This window comes from Hyposmocoma kahamanoa, unplaced genomic scaffold, assembly GCF_003589595.1.
Source record: "Hyposmocoma kahamanoa isolate Upper Pololo Valley unplaced genomic scaffold, ASM358959v1 102, whole genome shotgun sequence".
NCBI lineage: Eukaryota > Metazoa > Arthropoda > Insecta > Lepidoptera > Cosmopterigidae > Hyposmocoma > Hyposmocoma kahamanoa.
The window spans coordinates 11533886-11561227 of NW_020653337.1; the positions used below are offsets into that span (position 1 = coordinate 11533886).

At 35.5% G+C, this 27342-nt stretch overlaps 1 protein-coding gene across 5 annotated transcripts in view; it reads left to right on the top strand.

The window, feature by feature from the left end:
* The window catches only part of LOC113232810 (sodium-coupled monocarboxylate transporter 2-like), a 49567-nt gene that overhangs the window by 13009 nt on the left and 9216 nt on the right, over window positions 1–27342 (top strand). For 3 of the 5 annotated variants that reach the window (XM_026467640.1, XM_026467630.1, XM_026467657.1), the window contains 3 exons: window positions 4880–4945; window positions 13948–13999; window positions 16141–16208. In XM_026467640.1, coding sequence (XP_026323425.1) covers window positions 4880–4945; window positions 13948–13999; window positions 16141–16208 — 186 coding nt within the window. The remainder of the gene's footprint in view (window positions 1–4879; window positions 4946–13947; window positions 14000–16140; window positions 16209–27342) is intronic. The other 2 variants (XM_026467647.1, XM_026467665.1) reach the window with 1 other exon arrangement.

Consider the following 27342-nt stretch of genomic DNA (forward strand, 5'->3'; position numbering starts at 1 on the left):
GAAATCAAAATCAAAATAATTTTTATTTCATCGGTAAGCATTATTACACTTGAAATCGTCACATTGGTTAAACTCTGCTCATTCGTAAGGCAGATTCCCCTGAGAAGAATGAGCAAGAAACTCTAGGGGTTGCTCTTTGTAAATAACATTTGTAACATTCAATATTTACAATATATTTTTTGTTTTGCTTTCAAACACCAGAGATCGATACTACCTCCACGAGCTAAACGGGTTACTACCACGGATTTTTGTCATCCAAGTACGCAGAAGTTGTATAAATAACCTTTAGTATAAAGTTTGTGTTTCACTGTAGTTTTAAACCTCGTGAATGGCATATTTTGTATATCAACCGGAATCTTGTTATAGAAGCGTATACATTGTCCCTTAAAGGAATTTGTCACTTTGTGAAGACGACTATCTAAAACAGCTAGTTTATTTTTATATTCCCCGTATTAATGTTATGTCTGTCACTATTTTTCATAAAGAGATTATTATTCCTCTTAACATAAATTACATTTTCATAAATGTACTGTGACGCTAGTGTAAGAATATTAATTTCCTTAAATTTATCTCTCAAAGATATTCTGGGGCCCAGATTGTAAATTGCCCTGACCGCACGTTTCTGCAGGACAAAGATTCTATTGATATGGGCGGCATTACCCCAAAGCAAATTGCCGTATGACATTAATCAATTAATAGAAACATTTTATCGTCTGTGTGTGACCAGCTTAATAGCAGTAGAGTTCCAAGTGAAATAGTGCGCACTGCCATCTTACATAATTCTGCCGCCAAGCAGTAATGTGAGCGTTACCGCATTTCGGTTTTGATGGTTAAGGATACTGGTGAATTTTTTTTGCTTTTGCACTTATAAATTGCAGGCACATAGAACTTTTCAACTTATGTCTCTGGGTGACGGGTGGAGTGGCACTTCCTCTCAAATCTTAAGCTCTGAGCAGCACTGCAACTATTACGGACGTGTCGCATACCACCAGGCGCACGACTAATTCGACTCATCACATGGTATCATAAAATAATTTCAGTACAGAGTACTAAAAAACCTACCACAAAAGTCATTAATCACCTAGTTTGCCACCCTGAGAGGTGGAATTTTTTCTTCAATATTTAAATGGTACCACTACTGAGGTACACTCTTTCCAACAAAAAAATCATCAAAATCGGTTCACAAGTTACCGCGTAACATACATACAAAAAAAACCATACAGTCGAATTGAGAACCTTCTCCTTTTTTCAAAGCCGGTTAAAAATCCTTTAACTTTTAAAATTAATATAATTTAAAACTGAAACACTATGACTCTAGGTGTTACTTTCCATATTATGTGTACAAAATATCATATAGATTGATTAGTTAGTATGCAGAAATAATCAAATTTCATATATCCAAGACATACATAGAGCGCGCTCGTGTTTACCAAACTTATTGTTTGCCTGAAATGTATAAGTATGTCTGTCAATCCTACTTTAAATAGTCCTTGCTCATTATTGACCTACCAATAGGTCAATGTTGCTCATACATTCTCGTAAGCCTGTGACGCACTTTATATCAGAGATGCTCGGGCGTGATGCAGGCAAGATGCATTTACCTATGTAATGTTGTATGTATCAATATGAGAACATTCATGATGCTTGTATGGCACATGCGAGACCCAGAGTATATGTGCTGTAATCAACATGTCGCTGTTCTATACCGACGAAGATATTTTTACGTTGGTAATAAACCGAGGAATATTGAGTTTATCCTATCGCGTATCTTAGGTTTTCGCGATAGTTACACAATGGGAATGAAATTATTTTTATGGTTCTACATCGCGTATAGATTTGGATATTTTACAAGTTCCACGATTACGGCTGAGTTTGTCTTATTTATATTGTACTTGAGTAGCCTTTCTGATTGCGGTAACTGCAATCGAATTATATTAATTTTTCGCACATTGTAACAGATTTTTTCTTTTACCAAGCTTTGGATACGCATTATCGATCTGCCGTGCAGAACCGAAAATGATTTTAATAATATTTATATTTTAATAATACCAGCCCGTTGCACCAAGTACCAAGTAATATGAAACAACATTGCACTGTTTAATAAGACTCTCTTTTATAATGTAGGACTTGCATAATGAACATTGCACATGTGACACAAAATTATTGCAAAACCCTTCTTGAGCTTAGTCCCAAAAACAGGCATGTATCATAAATTAATTGTATACTCCATATCATTCACACAGGTTTGACGTTTAACTGTATAACAGTGTCTAGATATGACGTGGTAACGTCCATTATCAACTTGGTTGTCATTAGTAACAATTATGCCAAATCATATAATTTTTTCGAGGCTTTATCTCTGTAGGATGTCATAGCGGTGACATAGCAAGAGTCAAAACGATCTTAATAGGTGATCTTTCAAGGATTCTACATCATTACGCGAAATATTATTCATTGTTAAAAAAAACACCTCTGCTGAATTTCTACTGGAGTATATTAATTAGTGACTAATTGACTAAAATCTACTAATGATTTGTTATTGAAGTGGAAAAATTGTTTAGGGTCATTTAATTATAAGTACGTTATATTTACCTACATAACACTTCACGTCTACGTCACTAATTACCTATACGTGTCAATAAATCAACAATAGGTAATAAAAAAAAAGTTTGTTCCTTTGGAAATATCACTTGATGTGCTTAATTCGCACGATATCAGGCTTTACATACAAAATAACGAATCAATTCATTCATTGTTTTGTGCTGTACGGGTTATAAAGGCGTTACAAGAATGAATTTTGAATTACTGTGATCCACCTTGCGGCATACAAAGTTTTTATGAATAGAATACAATAGAACTTATGAATAGAATAAGTATATAATTGTTATGCAATAATTTGTAAATATACTATAATTTAGCAGTCCAATTAATCGCAGCCTAGTATTAATAAGACATAATTATAATAATAAAATATATAATAATAATAATGGATTTAGGGAGGATTTCATCAAAGTCAAAGACTAAAATGCGAGTAATTAACGTACCGGCGAAGCGAGACGAGATGTGGCGAGATTAGATTTACACATAACTTATGAAAATGACGTTATTGATGAGGTAAACACTACTAAATTTCTTGGTATTACTATAGATAAAAATTTAAATTGGAAACATCACATAGATGTGCTGAATAACAAGCTTGGTAGTTATTGCTACGCTTTATCTGTATTGGTCGATGTAGCGTCGGTTGAAGTTGCAAAAAACGTATATTACGGGAACGTATACCCATTATTAATGTATGGTGTAAGTTTTTGAGGAAACTCTGTCAATGCGGTTAAAATATTCACAATACAAAAACGATGCTTACACATAATCTATAGTAAACCCAGTGACTATTCTCTAAGAAGTCTGTACAAAGAAAAGGGTTTCCTGACTTTAATAGGAATATATATTTTGGAAATATATCTTTTTGTACGTAATCACAGTAACTTCTTTACTAAAATATCTAATGTACACTCCGTTAACTTCAGAAACAAGGACCGTCTTGTCCTCCCTAAAGTAAGACCGCAGCACCTATGTAACAGCGATTAGAATTTATAACAGACTTCCAATGGAAATGAAATATTTAAATGGTGATAAATTTAAAGCTTGTTTAAAAAAATGATTAATTGACAAAGTTTTTTACAATCTTAACGAATTTTATATAAAGACATCAAGTATTTGACAATTGTATAACTAACTTAATTATAATTTTAATTTTTGACATTTAAGTTGTAATAAATTTTAATTGAATTGTAATTTTAAGACATTGTACGCCTGATTTGGGTAAGAATTGTAGATCTAATCACTTGTAAGTAACACCTGTATTTTACCAATTCATACAATAAATGTTTCTGATTTCTGAGACGAGAATTGAAATCTCGCCGGCTTATTTCCACCAAAAATTGCCATTAATGACTATCGCGAACTTTCGTTTTTTGCATCTGATGGCTATGATAAGTTACACGCCTATTTGTAACAGTTACAGTGCCACACAGAGCTTTAAATTGCAAAGATCTGAGGGGCACTACCACTGCGCCAGCCTGATATATAAGTTGACAAGACCCATGTGCCTGTAAGTTCACCATTTCGCGATTGATATTAATAACATTGCGCCGTAGTTGTGGAGTGAAGATTTAGTGCTGTTCAGTTCGTTTAGTGTTAAACACGCAGTCTCGTAAATTATTATTATGAAACATGTCAACGGAGAAGAAACAGCTGAAGCGATTTTTTTTAAATCTCTAATCGTGCGTACCTGACAACCTCGCGATTGATATTTAGTATCTATCGCGAGTTTGCGTGAGATCGTGCGGGCACTTGCTGCTGCCCGAGAAATCGTGTTTCCGTAATCCGGTCTGGATTTCCTCCGAAGATGCGTTAGGAGAGAATGAAATTTTGCCATACTTCAATATTCGTCTCGCCTCACCGCCGCCGGTGAAAAAGCACCGTCATTATTGGAATAAGACTTATTCAACTTTGGTAACCCTTTGGTAACCCTTATTACTAAGGTTTGTCTAATTAAAAAAAAATAGAACACATGAAGTGTAATTTTTTTAAGAAGTCTTCAATATTGTAGAATGTCATATCATTTAGGTAATTAAATGAGAATTTCTTAAATTCTGCACAGTTATTGCAATTTCTATTTTCACGTGGAAGTTTGCTTTTTCATTTCATAATTCGATTGAAAAATGAGTAGATAAGTTATACACTCTCACAGATTTTTTTAGTGTTCGAAGTTACTCTTAATATGTGTAAATTCATTGAGGGTACGACAAACATGAGTATATATCAATGAATCTTTGCATTTCATTTCATTAAACACTGTTTTTTATTTTTGTTACAGTATTTAGAACTAAGGTTTAACCGCCATGTTCGAGCCGTGGCGTCCATCTTGTTTTTATTGGACGAGGTAAGTTTTTATAAATATTATTTTACCTATACACCAGTTTCTGTTATTTTTGTAATGAATTATCTATAGATAGCGTGAAATTGTAGATTTAGTTCCTTAAAAGGTTGATTTTGAATGCCTAATTAAAAACCTTATTCTTAGAACGCTCTATAATAAAAATTACCATTTGGTACTTAGGCTTCTTTACATGTCACCTACAGATATTTGCTGTAGTATTTCGTTATTACTTCAATCCACATATAGCTGTTAAAACAAGTTTCTATTAAAATGCCACATTAAAATGCGCAGGACGTTCATGTAAGATTCTTTGTTGGTTTCATTCATTCGAATCGCGTGTAAATGGCATTTCAGGGTTTGTACACGTGACATTATGAATGTATACAAAATTTCATATTTCTTTCATAATCATTAAGCTATTAGTTAAATTTACAGAAACATATCAAGGTATTAAATTTCAATCTTGAGAAAATTATCTTTTTTTTAAATATTAAGTGACGGGACGAACAAGTCGTGGTCCTGATGGTAAACACGCCTATTCATAACAGTTGCAGTGCCACTAAGAGCTTTAAATTGCAAAGAACTGAGGGGCACTGCCACTGCGGTCGTCACCCTGAGACAAGTTTAAGTCCCATGTGCTGGTAATTTCACCAGCACCCTTCAAAACCGGAACACAGTAGTGCTAACATTACTGCTTGGCGGCAGAAATAGGTAAGATTGCAGTACTTCCCTGGACGAACTCTTTCACAAGGAGCTCTACTGCCACTAAAACTTATTACGAACTTTATAATCACTTATAAACTGTCCCAGGTTCGATTCCCGGCCCGGGAGAAATATTTGTATGGCCTACATTTATTTTTCTCGTGATGTAATTTGTGGTTGTCTATGTGTGTATCCATGGCTCCCGCGACACAGGGTTTCCCTAGTGCGGGGCTATGTTGAGTGTGTGCGTTATTATTATTATTAATATGAACGACCAAATGACGAGCTATTTATTCAAAACCAGTTTAAACAACTATTGTCAAATCTAGGTTTGCTATTGCCACTTATGGCGCTACATGGACACGTATACTGAAATATATGTACAATCAACGCTGTGCCACGCGTACCTAAAGGCTCATTTAGTGTGCCATCTTTCGATGTGTGTACATATTTTCACTTATGATGATCTTCGTGGTCAAAAGGTTTACATACCGGTTTTCATGATATCGCTATCTCTGGCGTCCCGGGTTCGGTCCCCAGCCGGGTCAATGTAGAAAAGACTGACTTTTGCATATTGTCTCGGGTGTGTTTGTGGTACCGTCGTCGTTTCCGATTTCCACAACACAATTGCCTTAGTTATTTATTTCGGGATCGGAGCAACGTACCTATGTGTTGTTGTCTAATATTTATATTATTTATTTGTTTAGAAAAACTTAATATTTCTCTGCGCTGTATTTCGTAACTTATTTCTTCTTTTAGTTAAATTTATAGATAGATATCATTATAAACCTTGTCTCAAACAAAATCGTTAAAAAAAACACTTTTTTAATTGTGTTGTTGCGTTGTTTGTTGTTCTCAAACTTCAACTCAACCATGACCAATTCTAATGACATAATATTTAAAGAAAAATTGTTGGTTTATTATTATAAGTACACCTACTACTTATAATAATAAACCAACAATTCGCTGTTGACAATTTCCTGTTTGGTTGTAATTTGGAAACTGATTTAAAATAAATTTATTGCCTAATTATTTAGGCTGAAATAACATTATTCATATTATGCAGATAAAAAGGATTTGGTTTAAGCTGTTTTCAGACCCTACCTACAGTGCTAGCACTGCTATTCGTCATCTAGTACCATCTACAATATAATTGTTACTTAAAAGTAAAAACGATTAAAATTATTAAGACGAGAATAATTACATAAAAATAATAATATATACTTGCATAGACAAAAAAAAACAATCCACGAATTCTTCAAAAGTTCCGTTACAACGTATAAGTTTATAACCTACATACTTATACGAAAATAGGAATGTTTTTGTGAATAGATAATAGTACATCAGCAATTCTTATTAGTTGACAGGTCATTTGTTTAGTGAATAGTTGGACTTTGTACTCGGTGTCGTTTCATTATGAGAACATCAACATCAATGTGTGTTATGGATTTGTGCATGGACTCGGAATGTAACTGGAACATTATCTAGAATTGTAAAATAATAATGAAATATTACTATATTAAACAATGGTTACTACCATTGGTTTTTATTCGCGTGTGGCGAAGCTAAGGAATCAATAATGTGTGTTTAATTTTTTATTAAATTGATAGTCAATTATTTTTGTGAAATGACTCCACTACTTACAATTATTAATACAAAGATCGAACGCCTAGGAAAAAACCTTCAATCCGGCCGGATGGGTTAGCAAACCGTGCCAGACGTTATGCCAACTAAGCACGGAACGAACCAGCACACCTCACGAATTTTTCTATGTGTTTGTCACCAGATCTTTGTATTTGGTTTTTTAACGAATTTTTAACCTTGATGCCATCTATGAGAAATCTATGAAAGTATTTCGTCATGTAATGTAATGTGTACGTTATTTTTTAAATTCTTTCCATTACGGAAAAGGGTAAAGGTTTAATACCATACAGTCAAGTCGTGGTGAATTTTCTTTTGCTAATTTAAACACTTTATATGTATCTCTATGGGCACTGGTGTTTCCCTTAGTTTTTTTTTAACTCTACGATAGTTGTTTATGAGTAAGGTTTCATTGAATTCGTCGTGACTATAAGTGTCAAAAATATCATGTGTTAACAGCAGTTCGTCGCAAAGGTTTTTTCAAAATTATATACATTCCTGCTATCTTAAAGTTGACGTTCTTGATCTATATTAACTGACTGCATTCATCGAAACTAACACTGGCCAAGGACTAGTGGCCGCCATTAAGGAAATAATAAAAATAGTTAGGTTGTCAGGGTAAGATTGATTGCTTACGTAGCAACTCAGGTACAGTTGGCAAGCTACTTCAAATAGAGAAAATAAAACGGAAAATAATAAAAAAAAAGGAAATAAGAAGTTTTTGATCACAATCTCAACCGAATTAAGCAAAGATTATGCTGACGATGTCACGAGATCGTCTAATACATAGTATAAGAGTTCGACCAGGGCAGTACTGCCACCGTACCTATTTCTACGGGGTAAGGGTGCTAGTTAAATTACAGGCACATGGGACACTCTCGACGCCTCAGGGCGCAAAGAGCCTGTGTCGCTCGTGGTTACTATACCACTAGTTGGTTATACCACTAGTATTTTAATACAAAGATCTAACATTTTTTCATTGCCATTTTGCTATTATGACTATTTGTCAACGAGATAAACCATTTTACAGCTGAGATTATGTATGTGTATGTGAGTATATATGTCAAATCATACCCTAAAACAAATAGACGAAAATGTGTGTTACACTTTTGGAGCAGGTAAATTTATCACCGTTTTCACGGCAAAAAGAAGCGAAAAATCCATTAAATTTGAATAGATTTCTGCTTGTTCTGGACAAACATTCATTTTAAAAAAAGTGATGTATGTGTAGACTTCATGCCCAAGCACATCCTGATGAGTTAGTATTTATGTAATTGTGTTAATCTTAATGGTTTATGCAATAGTAACTAAGTCTGGTTTTCCATATTTACATTCTGGGCACACTGAACAGACAGACCAGATAGATGTACATACCCCTTTTTTTTAGTATAGTGACGGGACGAACAAGTCGTGCGCCTGGTGGTAAGGGGCACGCCTGTCCATAATGGTTGCAGTGCCAGTCAGAGTTTTTAATCGCAAATGATCATATGGGCACTGCCACTGTGCCCGTCATCTTGTGACGCACACGCACACACTCAACATACATACGTTGACAAGTCTCATGTGCCTGTAATTTCACCAGTACCCTTATCCTTCCGAAGTGGAACACAGTAATGCTCACGTTACTATTTGGCGGCAGAAATAGGTAAGGTGGCAATATTTCCCTGGACGAACTCTTTCACAAGGAGCTCTACAACTACTAAAATATGACATAACGAAAATTTAAACCGGATATTAGGAATTGACTGAGTGAAGAAACTTTCAAAGTTCTCATAGGTGGCACTACGACAAAAACACCGCTTAAACCCAATACAAAGATCCGCAACTAGCATTGAGCGGTAGCTACGTTGCGGAATCAGTCGCTGGTTCGAGTCCAATCGGGTCATAGGAATTTTTATTTGTGTTTGTTCGATCTTCGTATCAATGGTAATAACAAACTAGTAGAGTGTTTTCCCAAAAAACATCATGATATTCAATAAAAAATAAAACATACCACACATTAAGAGACATGTGTAATGTTACGGCATTCGCTTAAAATGTACACATGTGTGTGAAATATTCTTGGTTCAGTCGAGGTAAAAAATGGTGTACATTATAAAATATCATTACGTATATATCTGATAATATTGAGAGAGTAGCAATTATCGATGTTTATATCGAGAATTTCGTATGTCTGTACTTTTATTTTATTTTTATTATTCATTGAATACATAATATATGTTGCGTTCTATTGTACTCTTTTCACATAATAAATATTTGCATAATTTTCTCACAATACTACATTAATAAAATAATCAACTGACCGTTTCTCTTGTTTTGAGATGTTTCAATAGAACGTTGTCGTTTAGAATTATGTACATTATGTTCCGTAAGTAAATAGTATATAATAATCAAGAAAATGAAATCTAGTTTAAAATCAATAACTTTTGAAATATTGAAATCGTGTATGGAAATTGGACACTTGAATATCATGAATATTATTCAAGTCAGTGTCGAGTCAAGAGATTGCATTCTCAGACATTGTAATACGATTAAGAATATTGTAATTACTGTATGTACATTAAATCTTTATTTAATTTTGGATTATGTCCCAGACATCTTCACGCATGTGAATTGTAAACGTACTAGTATGTTTAATGTGTGAATCTTGTAAAATGATTAAATTATTATTTTTCAAGGGCATTGTGATTAAGTATACACAGGTTCAAGTGAAATTCCGTACTATATTTACATACATATTATCATATACCATATTTACACTGCTTGCTAACGAAATTTCAACTCTTGTTTTGCACTACAAAGTCTAAAGGGTACCAATCTTCTTCAATTACTTATTGAATTTTTGAAGTTGACTTGAGAGTCCATGCCGACATGGAAGCGGCTTGAGTCGTTCTAAATGCTATTATATAGACAAAGCTTTTAATGGAGTAAAAAAAGATGTTATCGATGCGATTGGGCCCGACACAGGCGAAACGCGTTACGTCGTTTTCGCTCGTATTAATAATAATAATAATAATAATAACGCACACACTCAACATAGCCCCGCACTAGGGAAACCCTGTATCGCGGGTGCCATGGACACACACATAGACAACCACAAATTACACCCAAACTCACGAGAGAAATAAATGTAGGCCATACACATATTTCTCCCGGCCTGGGAATCGAACCCAGGACCTCTGCATGGCAGTCCTCCGTTTGGCCACGGAGGCAGTTAAGTATTAAAGTTTAAGTATTGCATAGACATAAAGTATTTTCGGCTTTAGCCGATAGTGTCGACGAGTGTGATGACTCGCTTATTTTTCGAAATGGTAAGATATTTAGGAAATGATATTATTTTTCCGTATTTAAATCGCGTACATTTGTTAACAAGTGTTTTTTGTTAACAAATGTACGCAATTTAATGTTTTTTGTTTAAATCCGGGAAAATAATTTCAGTAACAATCGCGAAAACCTAAGAACTCTGTAAGATATTCTTAGATCGACGGCTATCATCGTGATATTTTTTATAACTTCGAATCTAAACTATATAGTTACAAAATTAGGTAGAGAACAGAGCCTGTAACAAGGTTTGTAACAGGCTCAGGGCATTTCTTTTTATCGTATCGATGGCATACAGTGTAATGCTTGTCATCGTGTGAAAGGTGTAAGGTGCATACACATGTACAGGAAAGTTACATCGTGCGGGGAGGCTCCTTTCGTGCATCCTATTATAAGTTTTGCACCGGATTTGTGATGAGTGAAAAAATATTACTATCCTATTTTATGGGTATTGAAAGTTTGAACCTGAAGAAACCCTTATTGTTCTTGATAACTTGTTATCTTGAAATGTATGTAATTGTATATTACTGTAACAATGTAATATGTACCAGTGACTTTACTTACTTTCAAACCGATGCGCTTTTCGCGTAACATAATATCTAAACCACATTACAGGTGAAAATTCAGGTCTAATTAATCAACACAAAAATGAAATGTGAACAAGATATTAAGTTTTTGGGTTTTCGCGGTTGTTACACATTAGAAATGACACTATTTTTGCGCATCTAAATCGAGTATATTTGTTTTTTCAAAGAAAATCTGGCGCTTTACAGGTCTAATGGTCACAGTTGACTGTCAATTACGAAACTTTGGTTTGTTTGAAATTTGTCTGAAATGAAACGTCATGTCCACCGTGATCATGATATTTATTTGTCACTGGAGTTTGTTCAAATGACCACCATTTATCACAAATTGGACTTCAGACTTTAGAGTCCAAAAAAATACAACGGTCAATTGTCCGCTAGTAGACGCAATTCGACGTACGAACCCTTTAATTATGAATTTAAGTTACTTCTTACAATAATAACGCATGAAATAAGTTGAAGATAAATTGACAAATTTTTTTCGGTAGGGCTGAAAATAGACGATAGAATATATATAAAAAATGAGACTGAGTCATCTGTGACTATGGGACCAGTAAAGAACCCGAAATTTTACTTTGTTTGAAAAAAATAAGTAGACGCGACTTAGATCCGAAAACATAGTTTAATTTCCTGTTTGTAACAGTCGCGTAAAGCTATGATAAAATATTGTTTTGTGATTGTTATGTAAAAGTGTAAAGATGGGTAATGTGTAATATGTGATTTTTTTTCATTATCAAAAGCGTAAAAAACATGATTTATTTAATGTTGTACATTAACAGTCAATTTGCAGTTAGTTTAACAAGTCATACATGTTCGAGTACAAGTAGTATAAAGATCGATGCAAAAAAGTGAGGTTTTCTAGTCTTTTGTTTAGCACATGGTGATACTCACGTATACATGGTGTCCCAGGCTATGCGGCACAAAGGAAAATTACTTTAAATATTGTAGATAGAATATATTGTTTCATGGACACATTTTATTTTTAAAAGTAAAGAACACTGTATTAAAAGACTTGCTTACCTCATCTGGGAATCGAACCGACCAAAAATGAAACATGCTGTATTTTTATGATGTCGTTCGAAAGGTTCAATTATAAGGACTAATTCATTTTAAGTAACATAATATCTTCAATTAAAGTAAATTCGTCAAGGATTAAAAAAAAAGTGACGGGACGAAGAAGTAGTGCGCCTGATGGTAAGCTACAAGCCTCTCCATAACAGTTGCAATGCCATTCAGAGCTTTAAATCGCAAAAATCTGAGGGGCACTGCCACTGCACTCGTTACCCTGATAAGAAGTGCCATGTGCCTGTAATTTTACAAGCACCCTTACTCTTCCAAACCGGAACGCAGTAATGCTCACATTACTGTTTGGCGGCAGAAATAGGTAAGGTGGCAGTACTTCCTTGGGCGAACTCTTTCACAAGGAGCTCTGTTGCTGCTAAACATATTGTTGTTTTGATGTCTACTCAAAATGGGTGCACGGGCCTCCCCGCACGACTTATCATTCCTTTCCTGTACGACTGGCGTACCCTGGGCATAGATTACTTAATAGTTACCCCTGTACCTTAAATCCTTTCACCACGATGGCAAGTATGCCATCGATACGATAAGAAGAAGAAGATTTGTACAGCGACTTGTAAAGGGCCGAAAATGTTGGTTTCGACTGAAAAAGAAATTCATTTCCTATAGTATAATTAGTTAATCATTTACATCATTAATTATTTACATGCTTAATGAATATAAACATCATGAATTACGTTACATTAATATAATACTTCACATTAAAATTAATATTTAAAACTCAGTGCATAATAACTATAATCAGTTTCTTTAACTTCATAATCTTAAAAATACAAATTGTATCAATGGTATATTTAACTTCCGTCACAAAAAACTGCAATCCTTTAAAATAAAATCAGTTTTTAACTTGTCCCCGTTTATTTTTACCTACTTCTCTCGCCAGAGTCGAGTAATCTTTTTTTATTCGGTCGAGTATCAGTCGAAAAATTCACGTCCAGTTTTGGTATTTGTTTTTAATTCTTTTTAATAATTTTGGTGCAGATTTGTTTCATTAATTTGCCTTCAATAACACCACTCTTAGATTTAGCAACTCAGATCGAGTTTGAAAGCAACGATTCTGCTTAGTATTTATATTGTTACATTTTTTATTATGTTAGTGTCTTCTTTGAAAAGTAAAGTCAAAATAGTTAATTAATATATATCATTAGTATTAACCGATTTAAGAAAACGATTTAATTTAAAGTTACAACCCCTAAGATCATCTATACGTTAAGGTGGCTTCCATCACGATACGCTAATGATAGCATTGTGCTTGATTTGATTGATTAATATGCCATGGTGTCGGCTTTGCGACGCCGCCGCGACTTTGTGTTGTGACGCTGCGTTGTACTACATAAAAATCAGAACACAACGCAAGCAGCTTGGTAGGTTGAAATTGTAGTGTTGCGACGACACGCAACGCCTATGTTGCTGTTTTCTTGGAACATTGGAGAGTATTATTTTCACAAATAACGTTTATAGTGGTGAATGACCGCTATTGACATGATAAACGGTACTTGGTACAGAAACACAGCGTAGAAACAGTTGCGATACAAGATAATAATGTTGCAGTTCGTGGGGCACCCTTGAAAGGTCCGGAACGCAGTAATATTGCTTTGCAGTAGAAAGAAATAAATAGTAAATATTAGTGTTGTAGATTGTTTGGTGTTTTAATACGTTTTATGTTTCTTTCCTCAGGTGCTGTTTCTGCCCATGGTCGTGTATGTTCCTGCGTTAGCGTTTAATCAATGTGAGTATAGTTGTTTATTATATTTGTGTACCTAAATTTTCATTAAGAGACAGCCGTTATATTCTATGCGATGTTGATGAAATAAATGACGTTAAGATATTTGAAATATCTTATCGTTCATCTGGCGAGGTGGCTTATAAAATTTGATTATAACTTTCATTGAAATATGTGCAAAATGCTTAATGTCTAAATAGTTTTTGTCATATTGGAAATTACTACGTAATATCATGTTGCAGCATAAAATCTCTAGATAAATTGTAAATTTTTATTTTAATATTGCCTCACACCCAGTCAGTTTTACAGTAGGTATGTATAAAAGATTTTTAAATTGGAGATCTACTGTAATGGCTACACTTATGAAATGCTGGGTAGTGACTAAAGATACGAATGAGAGTTACGTGACGCAGCGCTGCGCTGCATTATAATGAGCAATTCAACATGAAGTTTATCTTCCATATGATACGGTAACATTACTTTAAACATAAAATGCAAAAGAAAATGCAGCAAGTGGCGCTCCCGTGCCCGTTTTATAAAATCCAATATGATATAGTGTATATACTCTAATATGGACCAACAAATCAAGAGGGTTGCTAATCGCGATGCAAGAAAGCGTTGTCAGGTATTTAGTTCCTATTGGTACACCAGATGTCGCGACGAGTACCAAATAGCTATTTTCTGTAACTAATTTATTTTACATTGATGAGCTGCAATTTATTAAAGTACTTGGTACTTTGTGCAACGGGCTGGTATCCGCAACTCGACGACAAAGCGCCTATTTATTAAAGTTACTCTAATTTCTAGTGATAATGAACAAATCAACTAGATGGCTCTTATTGCATAGATGTTTAACGATACTGCCGGCTATTCTTTTATTTTAGGATTAGCGCCATCTACCCATATTAACAAGAGTTAATTTCTAAATTAGCAACACAATGCCATCTATTGTTAAGTATATTTGTCAAAGTTCAGAAAATAATTTTAACTCATGATCAATATTTGAATAAATTACAAGGAAAAAACTAACCATTTATGTTTCGTATTAAAGAGGTATTAATTGATATCCACGGCCATTTACATAATATAATAAACTACTTCCAGGCTATCGATCGTCCATATTAGGTTTTTGACCGTTTTCAGAGTTACGAAAAGTATGGAGATTAGCAGTTGTCTTGAATTATTGGTCCATAACTCTACTAAATAAAGTTAAATTTCTTTGAATGCAAAATAGCAAGAGTAAATTTTTGCACGTTGCGTAGTATCGCAACGCTACGTCAATTTGAGGCTTAGACATAGAAAAATTAAAGTATAGTCGTTATACCCGGAATGATTTCAGATCAACAAACGAGATAAATCTGCGTAAATCCACAAGAATCCCTACATTTGTTATCGTTGTGTAGGGTATTAGGATTACTGGACGCAATGTAATTTTTTTGCTCTAGGGGTCGCTTATCCGATTTTTGTTCTGTGCATTTCTATCGTTATTACTTCATTTATTTCATTATTTACGTTAGATGCTAATGCTCGTGATTTGAGAAGAGTGTAGCATTGGAAGTGTGAGTTAGTTTTATTTCTTAAAGTTAAGCCGTTGCAAGCAGCTGCCATTTCTCTTTTTTTTCATGCTATTTTCCACATAAAACTAGAATTTGTCAATGAATTCCATATATGAAATGATAAATCGCACCCGTGGTGTAATAGGATAAGGCCACATTTGCAAAATGACAACTTGTCAGAAAAGTTGCACGATTCTGCGAATGAAATTAGGTTGATATGTAGTGAAGCTGTAATAGGAGATTATAAAATTTCATATATTCACAATTTATTTCATGTAGTTCGTATTACTTTTATGACTTTCATCTCATAAAAGCTCTTTTGACGTATGATCACATATGGCTTTATAGTACCAAGGGTACGAAATTGCAACACCTCCTCGACGAAGGACAGAAAGGAAGTCGAAATATTAGAAGAAAAATCAACGTAATTATTAGGGGGTACGTTGTTATGAACTTATGTTACATTGTTCCCTATGTTTATTTTATTATATTTATTTATATTTCTATCATCGTAACAGATGTCAATAACACGTGTACAAAGTGCTATATTTTCAAAATTTTTATTTGCCTTTGCTATTTTAATTTTTCCAGTGACTGGATTTAATGTGTTTGCGGTCGCTGCTGTAATGGTCGTGATTTGTGGTATTTACACAGTATTAGTGAGTATTTCTATTATTTATTTTCCATGATATATTTTTATATTTTTCCGCTATTTGTAGGATACGCGGAAATTAGAGATTGTGATTCCCCTGCACTGCCTCTATTTTATTGGGAATTAAATTAAATAGCCGCAGTTTCTCGGGATATATTTTGATGCGCAATTCACGGTAGCAAACTGTACACATTAGTACAAGATACCCACATAACAATGCTTCATCAATAAAGAAAATTACAAAACTTTAGGCTCACTTACCGAACAAAGTACTAAGCGTTGTTGCACTGATGCAACGATTTTTAAACTTATAGTCTGAATCATAATTAAATGCCCACAATGTAAACAAATAAGATAACTTAGCAAAAAATACATTTTAAATGGTACTTACTTTACAAAAATTTTGACGATAATGAACGTTTAGAAACTTTTCAAGCCGTAATCTGAAAAGCTTAGAACAATTCACATTTTGCAATATATATTTTAACTCAATTTCGTTTAATATAATAATTATAATAAAAGACTATTGAGGTCGTACATAATTTTTTTATACTGGTAACATAATCGGGATCAAAAACATTTTTTGTGCCGCCATTTTGTCGTGTCACAGACGTCATTTGTGCTTCATTTCTCGAATTCGAATGTTCTCCTGGCTCCGTAGTGCGTTTGTTAAATTGTGTTTCCTTTTCCAATTCCAGAATATATATATATATATATATAAAAATAGAAGGCTTAGCACACCTGCATTCACACTTTGATAATAACGTTTCATGACATTTCTTTGCTTATATACTGCTCAAAACAATTAGGGGAACAAGATCCTTTCTATTGTTTACTACAAATTGGTTTAAAATAAATTTTATGTAAATTTTTTACTTGTTAATTTTTTTATTACTATAATTAATAAAGAAACACATATTGTATTTTTTTTAGTTAAAAAAAATAAATAAAAATGTACATATATATTGTTGGCGAAAAACTAATTGGTGATAAAAAAGGTCTGTCAAAGAATTATTCTTATATCGATTCAATATTCGTCTTTAGTGACTTTTAACGTGCGTGGCCCCCATGAGCCCTAATCACAGCTTGACAACGACGCGGCATGCTTAGGGCACACTATAAGTTTCCGAAACTGGCCACTTACATAAACGATATTTAAAAAATAACTACAACATTTGAAAATGGAACTCTTTGGCTGTAGAATACAGTTTATTTCATCTAACTGTCACTTGTTTTTGCATTGTGGCGTCATTTTAGAAATTGGTTGTCTACATCACCATGGATTTACCTCGTGAAAATTTTCGTAGTATGATTTTCTACGACTTTAAGTAATTTAACAGCTCAGCGGAGCTTCGCTCGGCTTCAAACTGATTTTGGCGATGAAGCGTCATGCAAGATGACTATTTATAGCTGGTTTGCAGAATTCAAACGCGGTCGTGTGAATCTATCTCAGTGACGAATTTCGTGATGATCGCACGTCCACTGCTGTGAACAACTAAAACATCGATGGTGTGTGCCGTATGATTAAAACAGACAGGCATGTGACATACCATGAGATTCGGGCATCTTTAGGCATAGACATGAGTCAAATATAATCAATACTACACAAACATTTGGGTGTGAAAAATTTGTGCTCTCGGTGGATCCCACACAATTTGACAGGAGGCTCAAAAAACGGATCGCGTCACTTGGTGCAATGCCATGCTTACCAGATTCAACGAAGGGGTGTCAAATTTGGTGTGGGACATAATAACAGGTGACGAAACATGCATTTATAGTTACGATCCCAAAACAAAGCAGCAATCGAGCGTATGGGTCTTTCGAGATGAGCCGAAACCAATCAAAGTAGCGCGCATGCAAAGTGCCTCTAAGCGGATGATTGCATCTTTTTTTAATAAAACTGGACACGTGGCTACTGTTGCTTTGGAGAATCGTCGTACCGTGAATCCAGTCCCGATCTGGCACCTTGTGACTTTTATTTATTTCCAAAAATTAGGAACCAGTTACGCGGTCATCGATTTTCATCACCTGAACAGGCTTTCGAAGAGTATGAAAAATATGTTTCAGAGATTGTCACGTGGAGTGCCATAAATGTTTTTAAAATTGGTTCATTCGTATGAAAAAATGCATTAACACTAACGTAGAATATTTTGAGAAACAATAAATTAATTTCTGACCATTTATAGTATTTTTTTCTTATTCATTCCGGAAACTTATAGTGCGTCTCACGTATGATCCTCCGAGCATCTTCTTGTGGAATTCGCTTCCATTATTCAATCAAAGCTTCAGTAAGTTGCTGCAGTGTTTGAGGTGTAATAGGACGCTTCCGGATGCGCCTGTCAAGCAAGTCCCAAATGTGTTCAATCGGATTTAGGTCAGGGCTCATGCAAGGTCACTCCATTACACGGATTTCATGATGCCGTAAGTACTCTGACGTGATGGCTGCAGCATGTGGCCTGGCATTATCTTGCATTAACAGAACATCTGGGCCGATACCATATGCTGCGGGCAAAACATGATCTTCGAGCACGTTTTCTACATAAGTTTGAGCACGCAACCGCTCGGGAACAACGACGAGGTCTGTGCGCTAGTTCAAAGTAACTCCGCCCTAAACCATCACAGAGCCACTTCTAAATTTGTCGTATTCCTGGACTACCTACCTACTGTATCACTCGCCTGGGCGTCTGTAACCACGGAGACGAACATCGCAACATGTTAGACGGAATCGTGATTCGTCAGTAAAAAGCACTGGCCTCCAAAGTCGAAGTTGTCAATTAGCGTGATTTTGCGCGAACCGTCGAGGAGCTTGTCTATGTTGAATAGTTAGACGCACAGCCCGAACTGGTCGGATTTCAAATTAACTTCCATCAACCTATTTCTTACCGTCAGGTCGGAAATTTCTACGCCAGTAACCGTCCTTAGTGTATTTTGAAGATCTCTTGCAGTTGTGGTGCGGCTACGTAAAGTACAGTTGACGATGTAGCGATCTTGCAAACTTGTAGTTTTACTTTTCGACCTTGACCACGCCTCCGTGTGTATTCTTCCATATCACGGTATCGCTTCCAAAGTCTGTAGATACCAGAACTCCTAGATCATTCATTCACGCATAGTTCGACCCTCTTCCAGCAAAGTGACAGCTCGGGAGACATGCAATTCAGTCATATCTGGCATGATGACCTAAACTCACTCGCTTCAATAAATAACAATACTCAAAAGACTCACTTCAATCTCTATTAATACTCAAAAGACCTGAAAAACCACTTTAAATGTGTTTTCTTTGATTAGAAAGTAAAGAAAATTCAATGGCGTCACTTTGTTTTTATGTGTATAAAGACTTTTGGCCACTTTATTGAGAACTACTAACAAAAACACCGATGATCTTTTGTTTTTTAATTTCTTCGACAATGCCTGTACATTATTTAGTGGCTAGTTATAATTAAAACCTTAAGCAAAAAGTTTACTTCTACTTTAAAGTTTAGTTCCCCTAATTGTTTTGAGCAGCATATTTTGGGTATCTATATAGTTACGATTCATACGTGCGATTCGTAATATATAACAACAAAAGACATATTTTTAGTCGAACGCTCAACAGATATAATTAATTTATGGTATACAGACATTTGACATATTCTTGCATGATATGAATGTCACTGGGTATATAGACGATTGATATAACAACTTTCAATCTAATATACCGATGGCATAATGTTCATTTTATATAAATATTTCAGATATAACATTCACTGAGTATAATGTTGAATGTGTATGTGTGAAAAAAAATATGAATATAATTCCAGTGGTATTTAGGTGCAACGGTGAATTAACAGAATTTGTTTGCATTTCCAAGTTGGTTCGACTTCCTCCTGTGGGTTTAGGTAAGGTTAGTACATGGCAAAGCTGCCAGAATCGAATTTGTTTGCATTTGCTAGTTGGTTCGACCTCCTCCTGTGGGTTTAGGTTAGGTTAGTTAGTATATGCAATTAAATATTCTGCTTAAAGTTTTAATAAATATATTTTATAACACAAAAAGCACAAAAAGCTATACAAAAACAATTATATTTTGCGATTGTACATTTAATAGAAAATAAAAAAAAATCTTATCAACATAATGTAAGGCGCTTCGACTATTCGTAACAAGAAATATTGTGTTATATTGTTTAATACATTGTACTGGTAGCATACCATTAGTATACCATTTGTTCATGATGTCACTTAATCATTATATCTAACGTTTGTTATACTAAAGGTTCATTATACACATTGAAATTATGCGTTTTGTTGTTATACCTTTTGTTGATATACAGTGAGTGATTATATCCTTAGAAATTATATCAAATGTTATTATACCAAGTGGAAATAGATTATTTGTTGTGATATCTTCCATTACACACCCGTGTGAGGGAGTATTACTTATTTGACAATAATTACTTCGGACGTATGTCAGACGGAGAACAAGAGTACAGGGCCAGCTCAAGAATATCCGTAGCCAACGAAAGTGTATGAAAACAATGAAGCACGTTGATGATTTGAATATGTGTGTCAGGACAGTTGCCTGCGTACCAGATGGGAAAAAGGTGTGAAGTGCATGTGTGACACGTTGACATCAATACCGTCACTAACCGAAAAAGTCAACTTTCGGGAAATGGCCTTTAAAATTTCTGAAAATAAGTTTCAATTTGAAAAGGTGAAATTTTCGTTTGACGGTATTGTTTTGAACGTGTGATATGTATTTGATCGAAAGAAGTAGAAGAAAGTTTTCAGAAGTTATTATAACTTCAAATAAAAAGACTGCCTGAAAATGCAAAATAGAGCTAATGTGGAACTTAGCTCAACGTGTCGCTTTATCGCTAGTAAAAATATTAGTTTGCCTGCAGCGGGACAAAGAGAATATTAAACGAATCACTAACAGCGTTGCATTAGAGGATTGTAAAAAATGTGAGTCCATGTTGTTCAAAAGAATTACCGAAGACATATAAGAAGTACTAATTAGTGATTAAATTAACTTACCTGTAAGTGAAGTTCGATCATAATTAAACGAAGCGCTTCGTCTTTCGAGATTAGCATGAGATTGGTACTTGTAGTAACGCTTACGTGCAGGCACTTCATACACTAAGTTGAGGGTAAAAACAAATGAAAATACAAAATTTCTAAATTACAATGAGCACTCTAGCTCTCGCTTGGTGATCTATTTGGTTTCATTTAATTTATAGGTAAAAAACTGGAAAATATTTCATGATCGCTAGGGATGTCATACGGAGGGCGGGATGCTAATCACTTCGGACGAAGCGCTTCGTACAATTATGATCGAACTTCACTTACAGGTAAGTTCGTTTAATCACTAACTATACTCGCGCTTCGTCATTCGAGATTAGCTTGAGATTGGTACTTGTGGACATTCAGAGAGTCATGAAATATCAGTGTGACTTTTTTGTCAGAGTAAAACAAAAGATTGTTTTGAGTAAAACAGTTTTGTATTACAATCATATAACAACAATAAAAGAAACCTTCTTATACATAATTGTAATATATAATGTATCTTAATCATTATAATTATATTTCATGAAAATAAGTAAAATTGTTATTGATTTGAATGACTATTCAAAATGCTTCTAGCAAAATGATTTTCATTTGTAATGTGTCTGTTGTAGAAAGTCGCGAATGTCTTTGATTTGTCTGTCCAACCGGCAGTTTTCCTAATGGTATCTAAATCAACCCCTAATTTATGTGCCTTAGACGTAGCGGCATGCCTATTGCTTTGAGCGGAGAATATACTAACATCAATGCCGCTTAGTTATAAGATGATGGGTGAAGGCACCCATCGACTCGATGTTTGAGACGTAGCCATATGATGTGGTCTTTTTAAACTAATAAAAGAAGATGTATGATTATCGCGGATATCTTTCGTCTTTTTTATATACGTGTTTAATACTCTTGCGGGACAAATTGGGGTCTCTCTGCATGATAGGGAATGGCCAGGAATGGTTGGTTTGAACCAATTCGAGAGGTTTTAACTAAATCTGGAATACTAATAAAAATCTCACTTGGTGTTGATCTTATATAGTTGATTTTTATTTTTGAGAAGGTCTGCATCCTGTATGCATAACCAACGCAAAAAGGGAAATTAATTTCTTAGAAATTTGTTCTAGTGACAAGACCTCATTCGGATACCATTTTTCTAAAAAATCTAAAACTTTGGAAGGGTCCCAAATAGTATTGTACCTTGGTCGCGCCGGTCTTAGGAGAAATAGACCCTTGAAGAGACGTTCTATTCTCTCGTCTGTACCTACCTGGTTACCCAAAGTCAGAGATAAAGCTGTTCTACATATATTCAGAGTACTGTAACTTGCTCCAGTATGGAAAATATCGCTTAGAAATTCGATTATGTTACAAATAGAAGTATCATACAAATCAATGTTACTTATGTGTCTGACAAAATTGGAACCATTTCTTTAGGCTAGTGCATTGACTTACAATTATATGGACGTCGGGTCCGCGCTAAAAAGTGTACGAACTTATAGGACGTTAAAATCGTATACAGAGCGTCATTCACGCTTTAGTCTTCGTTTGTTCGACTGACAGCGAAGCAAGCAAAATTAGACAGTTCTGCGATGACATTACAATTTAAATTCAACGTTATAGCTTTTTCATATTCCTTTACATGTCACTACGTTTAAATAGGTTGACTTGGGACATTTTTTTCGTGGTTTTTGTATTAGACCCGTCGTCCATTTATTTGTAAGTCAATGGGCTAGTGTCATATTGTTTCAATGAGTTTTCCGAAAGTTAAGCAATCATGATGTCTATTGAAGCAGTTGGAACTCTCTTGTTTAACAGTGCTACCCGGACAATACTCATGCAACCAGGGTAATTTGGTGGTGGAAGTTGCGATTGCTGGAATGAGACAATATTGATTTGTTACTTGGTTCGAATACCAAGGGCACGGACACCAACAGTTTGTTAAACAGGGGATACCATGGCTGCGTCGGCCATAAGGGCACGACCGCTATGCCTGTAGCTTTGTCAAACATTATATTTTGCAACATCTTAGTGTTAATCGAAATTGGTGGAAAACCATAAAAGTAGAAATTTGATCAAGAGATAGTGGACGCATTAACAGCGTACGCATCAGGGTCCCTGTGCCAGGAAATGTATTTACTGCATTTCTTATTATTTCTACTAGCGAAAATATCTATTTTTGGCATTTCAAATTGTCTAACTATTTTCTGATAGGCATCATCACAAATCTCCCATTCTATATCAGGCTGCACACGTCTTGAATCTGCATCGGCCACATCGTTATCAACAGAACTGATGTATGATGCGAAAACAAATATTTTTCGCGATTCACACCACAGCCATGACTCTCTGGTTATCTGTGTCAAGTGAGGAAACTGCATGCCTCCCATACCCACGGTTTATGTACGAGATCGCAATGGTATTGTCAATTTTTAGTAAAATTTGATAATCAAAAAGCTTCCTGCTGAAAGATTTGACGCCACAGAAGGGTAGCGAGGATTTCCAGATAATTAATGTGGCATGTAATTTCATCCTGGCCTCAGGGACCACTGGCGGTCTACTCTCCACAAGCGGCCCCCCCACCCCGTAGTTGAGGCATGAGGATTTTTATCCTATTGACCGAGTGATCGATTGATCTGGCCCACTAATTAAAATTCGGTTTTAGGTATTGTGGAATATCCATAAGTTTGTTATAATTTTGGTCATCTTTTAAAGTAAAAAATTTGCATCTTTCAAATTGTTTTGTGTAAAGCCAGCCGTATTCGATTGCCGGGCAAGCTGATACAAGTAGGCCCACTAATCTTGCAAAGTCTCTAACTTTACATTGTTTTATGTAATTCCACTTTGTTAATTCATGTTTTATTTTATCAATTTTTTCAGATGGTAGTGATACTTGGACATTTTCAGAATTAGTTGTAAATCCTAGGAACGTACAAGATATATATGTACAAGGTGTGGTACAACTTTTTTGTTCGTTGATTATGAAACCTAAAGACGTCAACAAATTGTTAGTACTTGTGATATTTTCCATACACTCTCTGTACGAATAGGCTATTAAAAAAATATCATCCAAATTTATTGTAGAAAGGAAACCAGCCGATCTCAGAAGTCTCACCCCTGGTTTCATTATTTTTGTGAAGACAAACGGCGCCGTGTTAAGGCCAAAAGGTAAAATATTGTATTCAAATAGGTTGTTGTCCCACATAAAGCATAGGTACTTTCTGGAATTTTCATGAATTTTTACCAGGAGGTAAGTCTAAGTAAGTCTAAGTATCTTTAAAGTCTACAGTGGACATGAAACAACACTTTTTAGATTAAGTATAAACCTTGACTTACCATCGGATTTTGGTATTAAAAAAATCTTGGACAAAAACTGACCACAGCAAGGTTCACATTTAGATATGGCTCCAATGGATAAAAGGCGATTTATGGTTTCCTTGCATTGCAATCTCTCGTCAGAAGAATAATCATTCCGATATAAAGGGTCATTCTGTAACACAGGAGACGAAAATTTAATTTCGTAGCCTTCCATCCACGAGAACACCGCAGGATCTGTCGTGATCCGGGTCCACCGGCGTGAAAACAGCGCCAGTCGTCTGGCGTAACTCACAGACGGCTACGGCTTCTGCGCCCCCATCGTCGCCGGTTCCAGTTTAAAGAGTTGATACTTGTGGAATTCTTTGAAGTCGCCTTCTTCGCCGGAGTAGGTTTAAGGTCCGCACTGGACTTTTGTATCGCCTTAGCGGCTTTTAAAGTTTCCGATAGGTGTTTTCCGAACAGGAACTTGTCGATCTTCGTGTCTTTCATATGTTCTTTCATTTCTTTCTTCACGCCGCTGAGAATGAATCCTCGTCTAGTTAACGACTCTCTGTACTGGTAATCGCGAACGATACGAGCTGCATCCATCAGCAGCTTCAGCATGGTATTATCTTTCGTTCGCTGAGAGAGGAGACAAGTGATGGCCTCGCTCAAGACGGAGATGGCGGAGGAGGTCTGCTTCTGTTTAGATTCCATCGCCTTGAGTCGTTTGAGAACCATTTCCGTAACGGCGGGCTTGACTTCGGGATTCAAAGCCGGGGCGTCGATTTTAATACAGTTTCCACGAAATAAATACCGGTCCAAAAGCTCTTTCAAACTTTCCTTGGATGAGCCGTTCGTGGCGATATGTTCGAAACGAGTCGCTATATCCTTTTGAATGTCCTTGCCTTTCGGCATAGCTAACGAAGGCTCCTCGCCCAGAATTTGAAGCACACTTTCATCGAACTCCGGTGCTTGTTCGTGTGGCGGCGACGCCTCACTCGGGCCCGCGCCGAGAAGGGCAGAGGCTAGCTCCGAGGCGGTTTCGCAAGGCCCTCCATCTGGAAGGCGCGTTCGATTTGGTGAACGTTGCTAACAATCGACGTAAACGTGAAGTATACAAATCAGATAGAGAGAAAGTACTGTATCTTAAAAGTTACATGAATTTACATTTTCGTAATCATTGCAAACAAAACACTGAGAATTGTTGTGATCACCACTAAAAAGGGTGTAATACGGGTACCTGTTACAACGCAAACTCAGTGGTATTCAATCGGGCCGTAGATGACTGCTTTAATGAGTAGGTGTAACTCGGGGGGTTTTTACACCGCAAACCCAGCAGTTTTCGATTCGACTGTAGATAATGGCTTTAACGGGTAGGTGTAACTCGGGGGGTTGTTATACCGCAAACCCAGCCAGAGCAACCGAGGAGGCTGTCAATCATCACCGTTACAACGGGTAGGTATAACTCGGTAGTTGTTACATCGCAAACCCAACAGTGAGGAGCTCGAAAAAACTCCGTTTACACTTTATGTATAGGTTAGGTGCCTTCCTTCTATTCGAATTTCACCACGAGGCTCTCGAGATGATTTAGGCATTTTTTGGAAGAAAAAAATCGTTTAAATTAAAATTGGCAAAAAAGTTAATTCAGTGTGAACTAGCCGAACACTGAACAGCGAATGTAACCAAATAGATCACCAAGCGAGAGCTAGAGTGTGCATTGTAATTTATACATTTTGTATTTTTATTTGTTTTTACCTTAGAATAATAACGCATAGAAACCTAGTCCGCACACGCTAAGTGAGGCAAATTGTAGGACGCCGTATAGGCCTACATGAGCGAGCGGGCAGTCAGTGCTCAAGGTCAAGTTGTACCGCGAACAGCTCAAAGATTTTTGCTAAAAATGACGAAATGTGCAGTAATTGGGTTTAAAAATAGATCAGACAAACATAAAATAGACACTAACATCACATTCCACAAGTAAGTAACGCGTTTCAACTTGTATTTTTATGTAAATATTCACTAAAACAGAAAATTAATTTCGTTGCAACAAGATACGAAAATGTTGCAAAGTAACGGGTTTTTTCTCCCCATTTTGTTATTCTGTTTCAAAATAATTATATTACGTAATTTTTGAGAATAGGCAATATCGCGACGTTTGCAAAATTTCTACAAATGTACACCGCCGCAACAACATTGTCGGGAATTTACGTTAGCTATTTCTACGAAATATATTTAGTATTTGCCTTCATTAGTTGCATGTGAAAAATCATTATTCTTGTTCATCATACACTCATTTAAAAAAATTGTCTTGGCCAAACTCAAAAGTTCGTAACTAAAATTATTTCAGGGAACTAACACTGACTAAAAAGTCATCGTCAGTTCTCCAAAATCGTGTATAAATAACTTTCAGGTTCAGGTTCTTTATTGTTATCGTGTACTTTTCATGTAAACATACCCACAGATAATATCAGGCTATATTATATATTCAAATTCGATAGTCGCACTTAAACTCGCATGTAAAACCATAAGGAAATGGCATGTATATCTGAAGACAAGATAGCGGGCAAGACTTCTAATTCTTCTTCTTCTAATTCTTCGCCATCTTGGATTTAGAAATATGTGCTAAATTCGGAATGAGCAGCCCCAAATACCTTGAAAACGACAACCAACTTGCTATTATTCGAAAAATCGTGCCCGCCATCTTCGATTTAGAAATTAGTGCCATATTCTTAATGAGCACCCCCAAATACCTCGAAAACGATACCCAACTTGCTATTATTTGAAATGTCATGTCCGCCATCTTGAATTTAGAAATAAGTGCTATA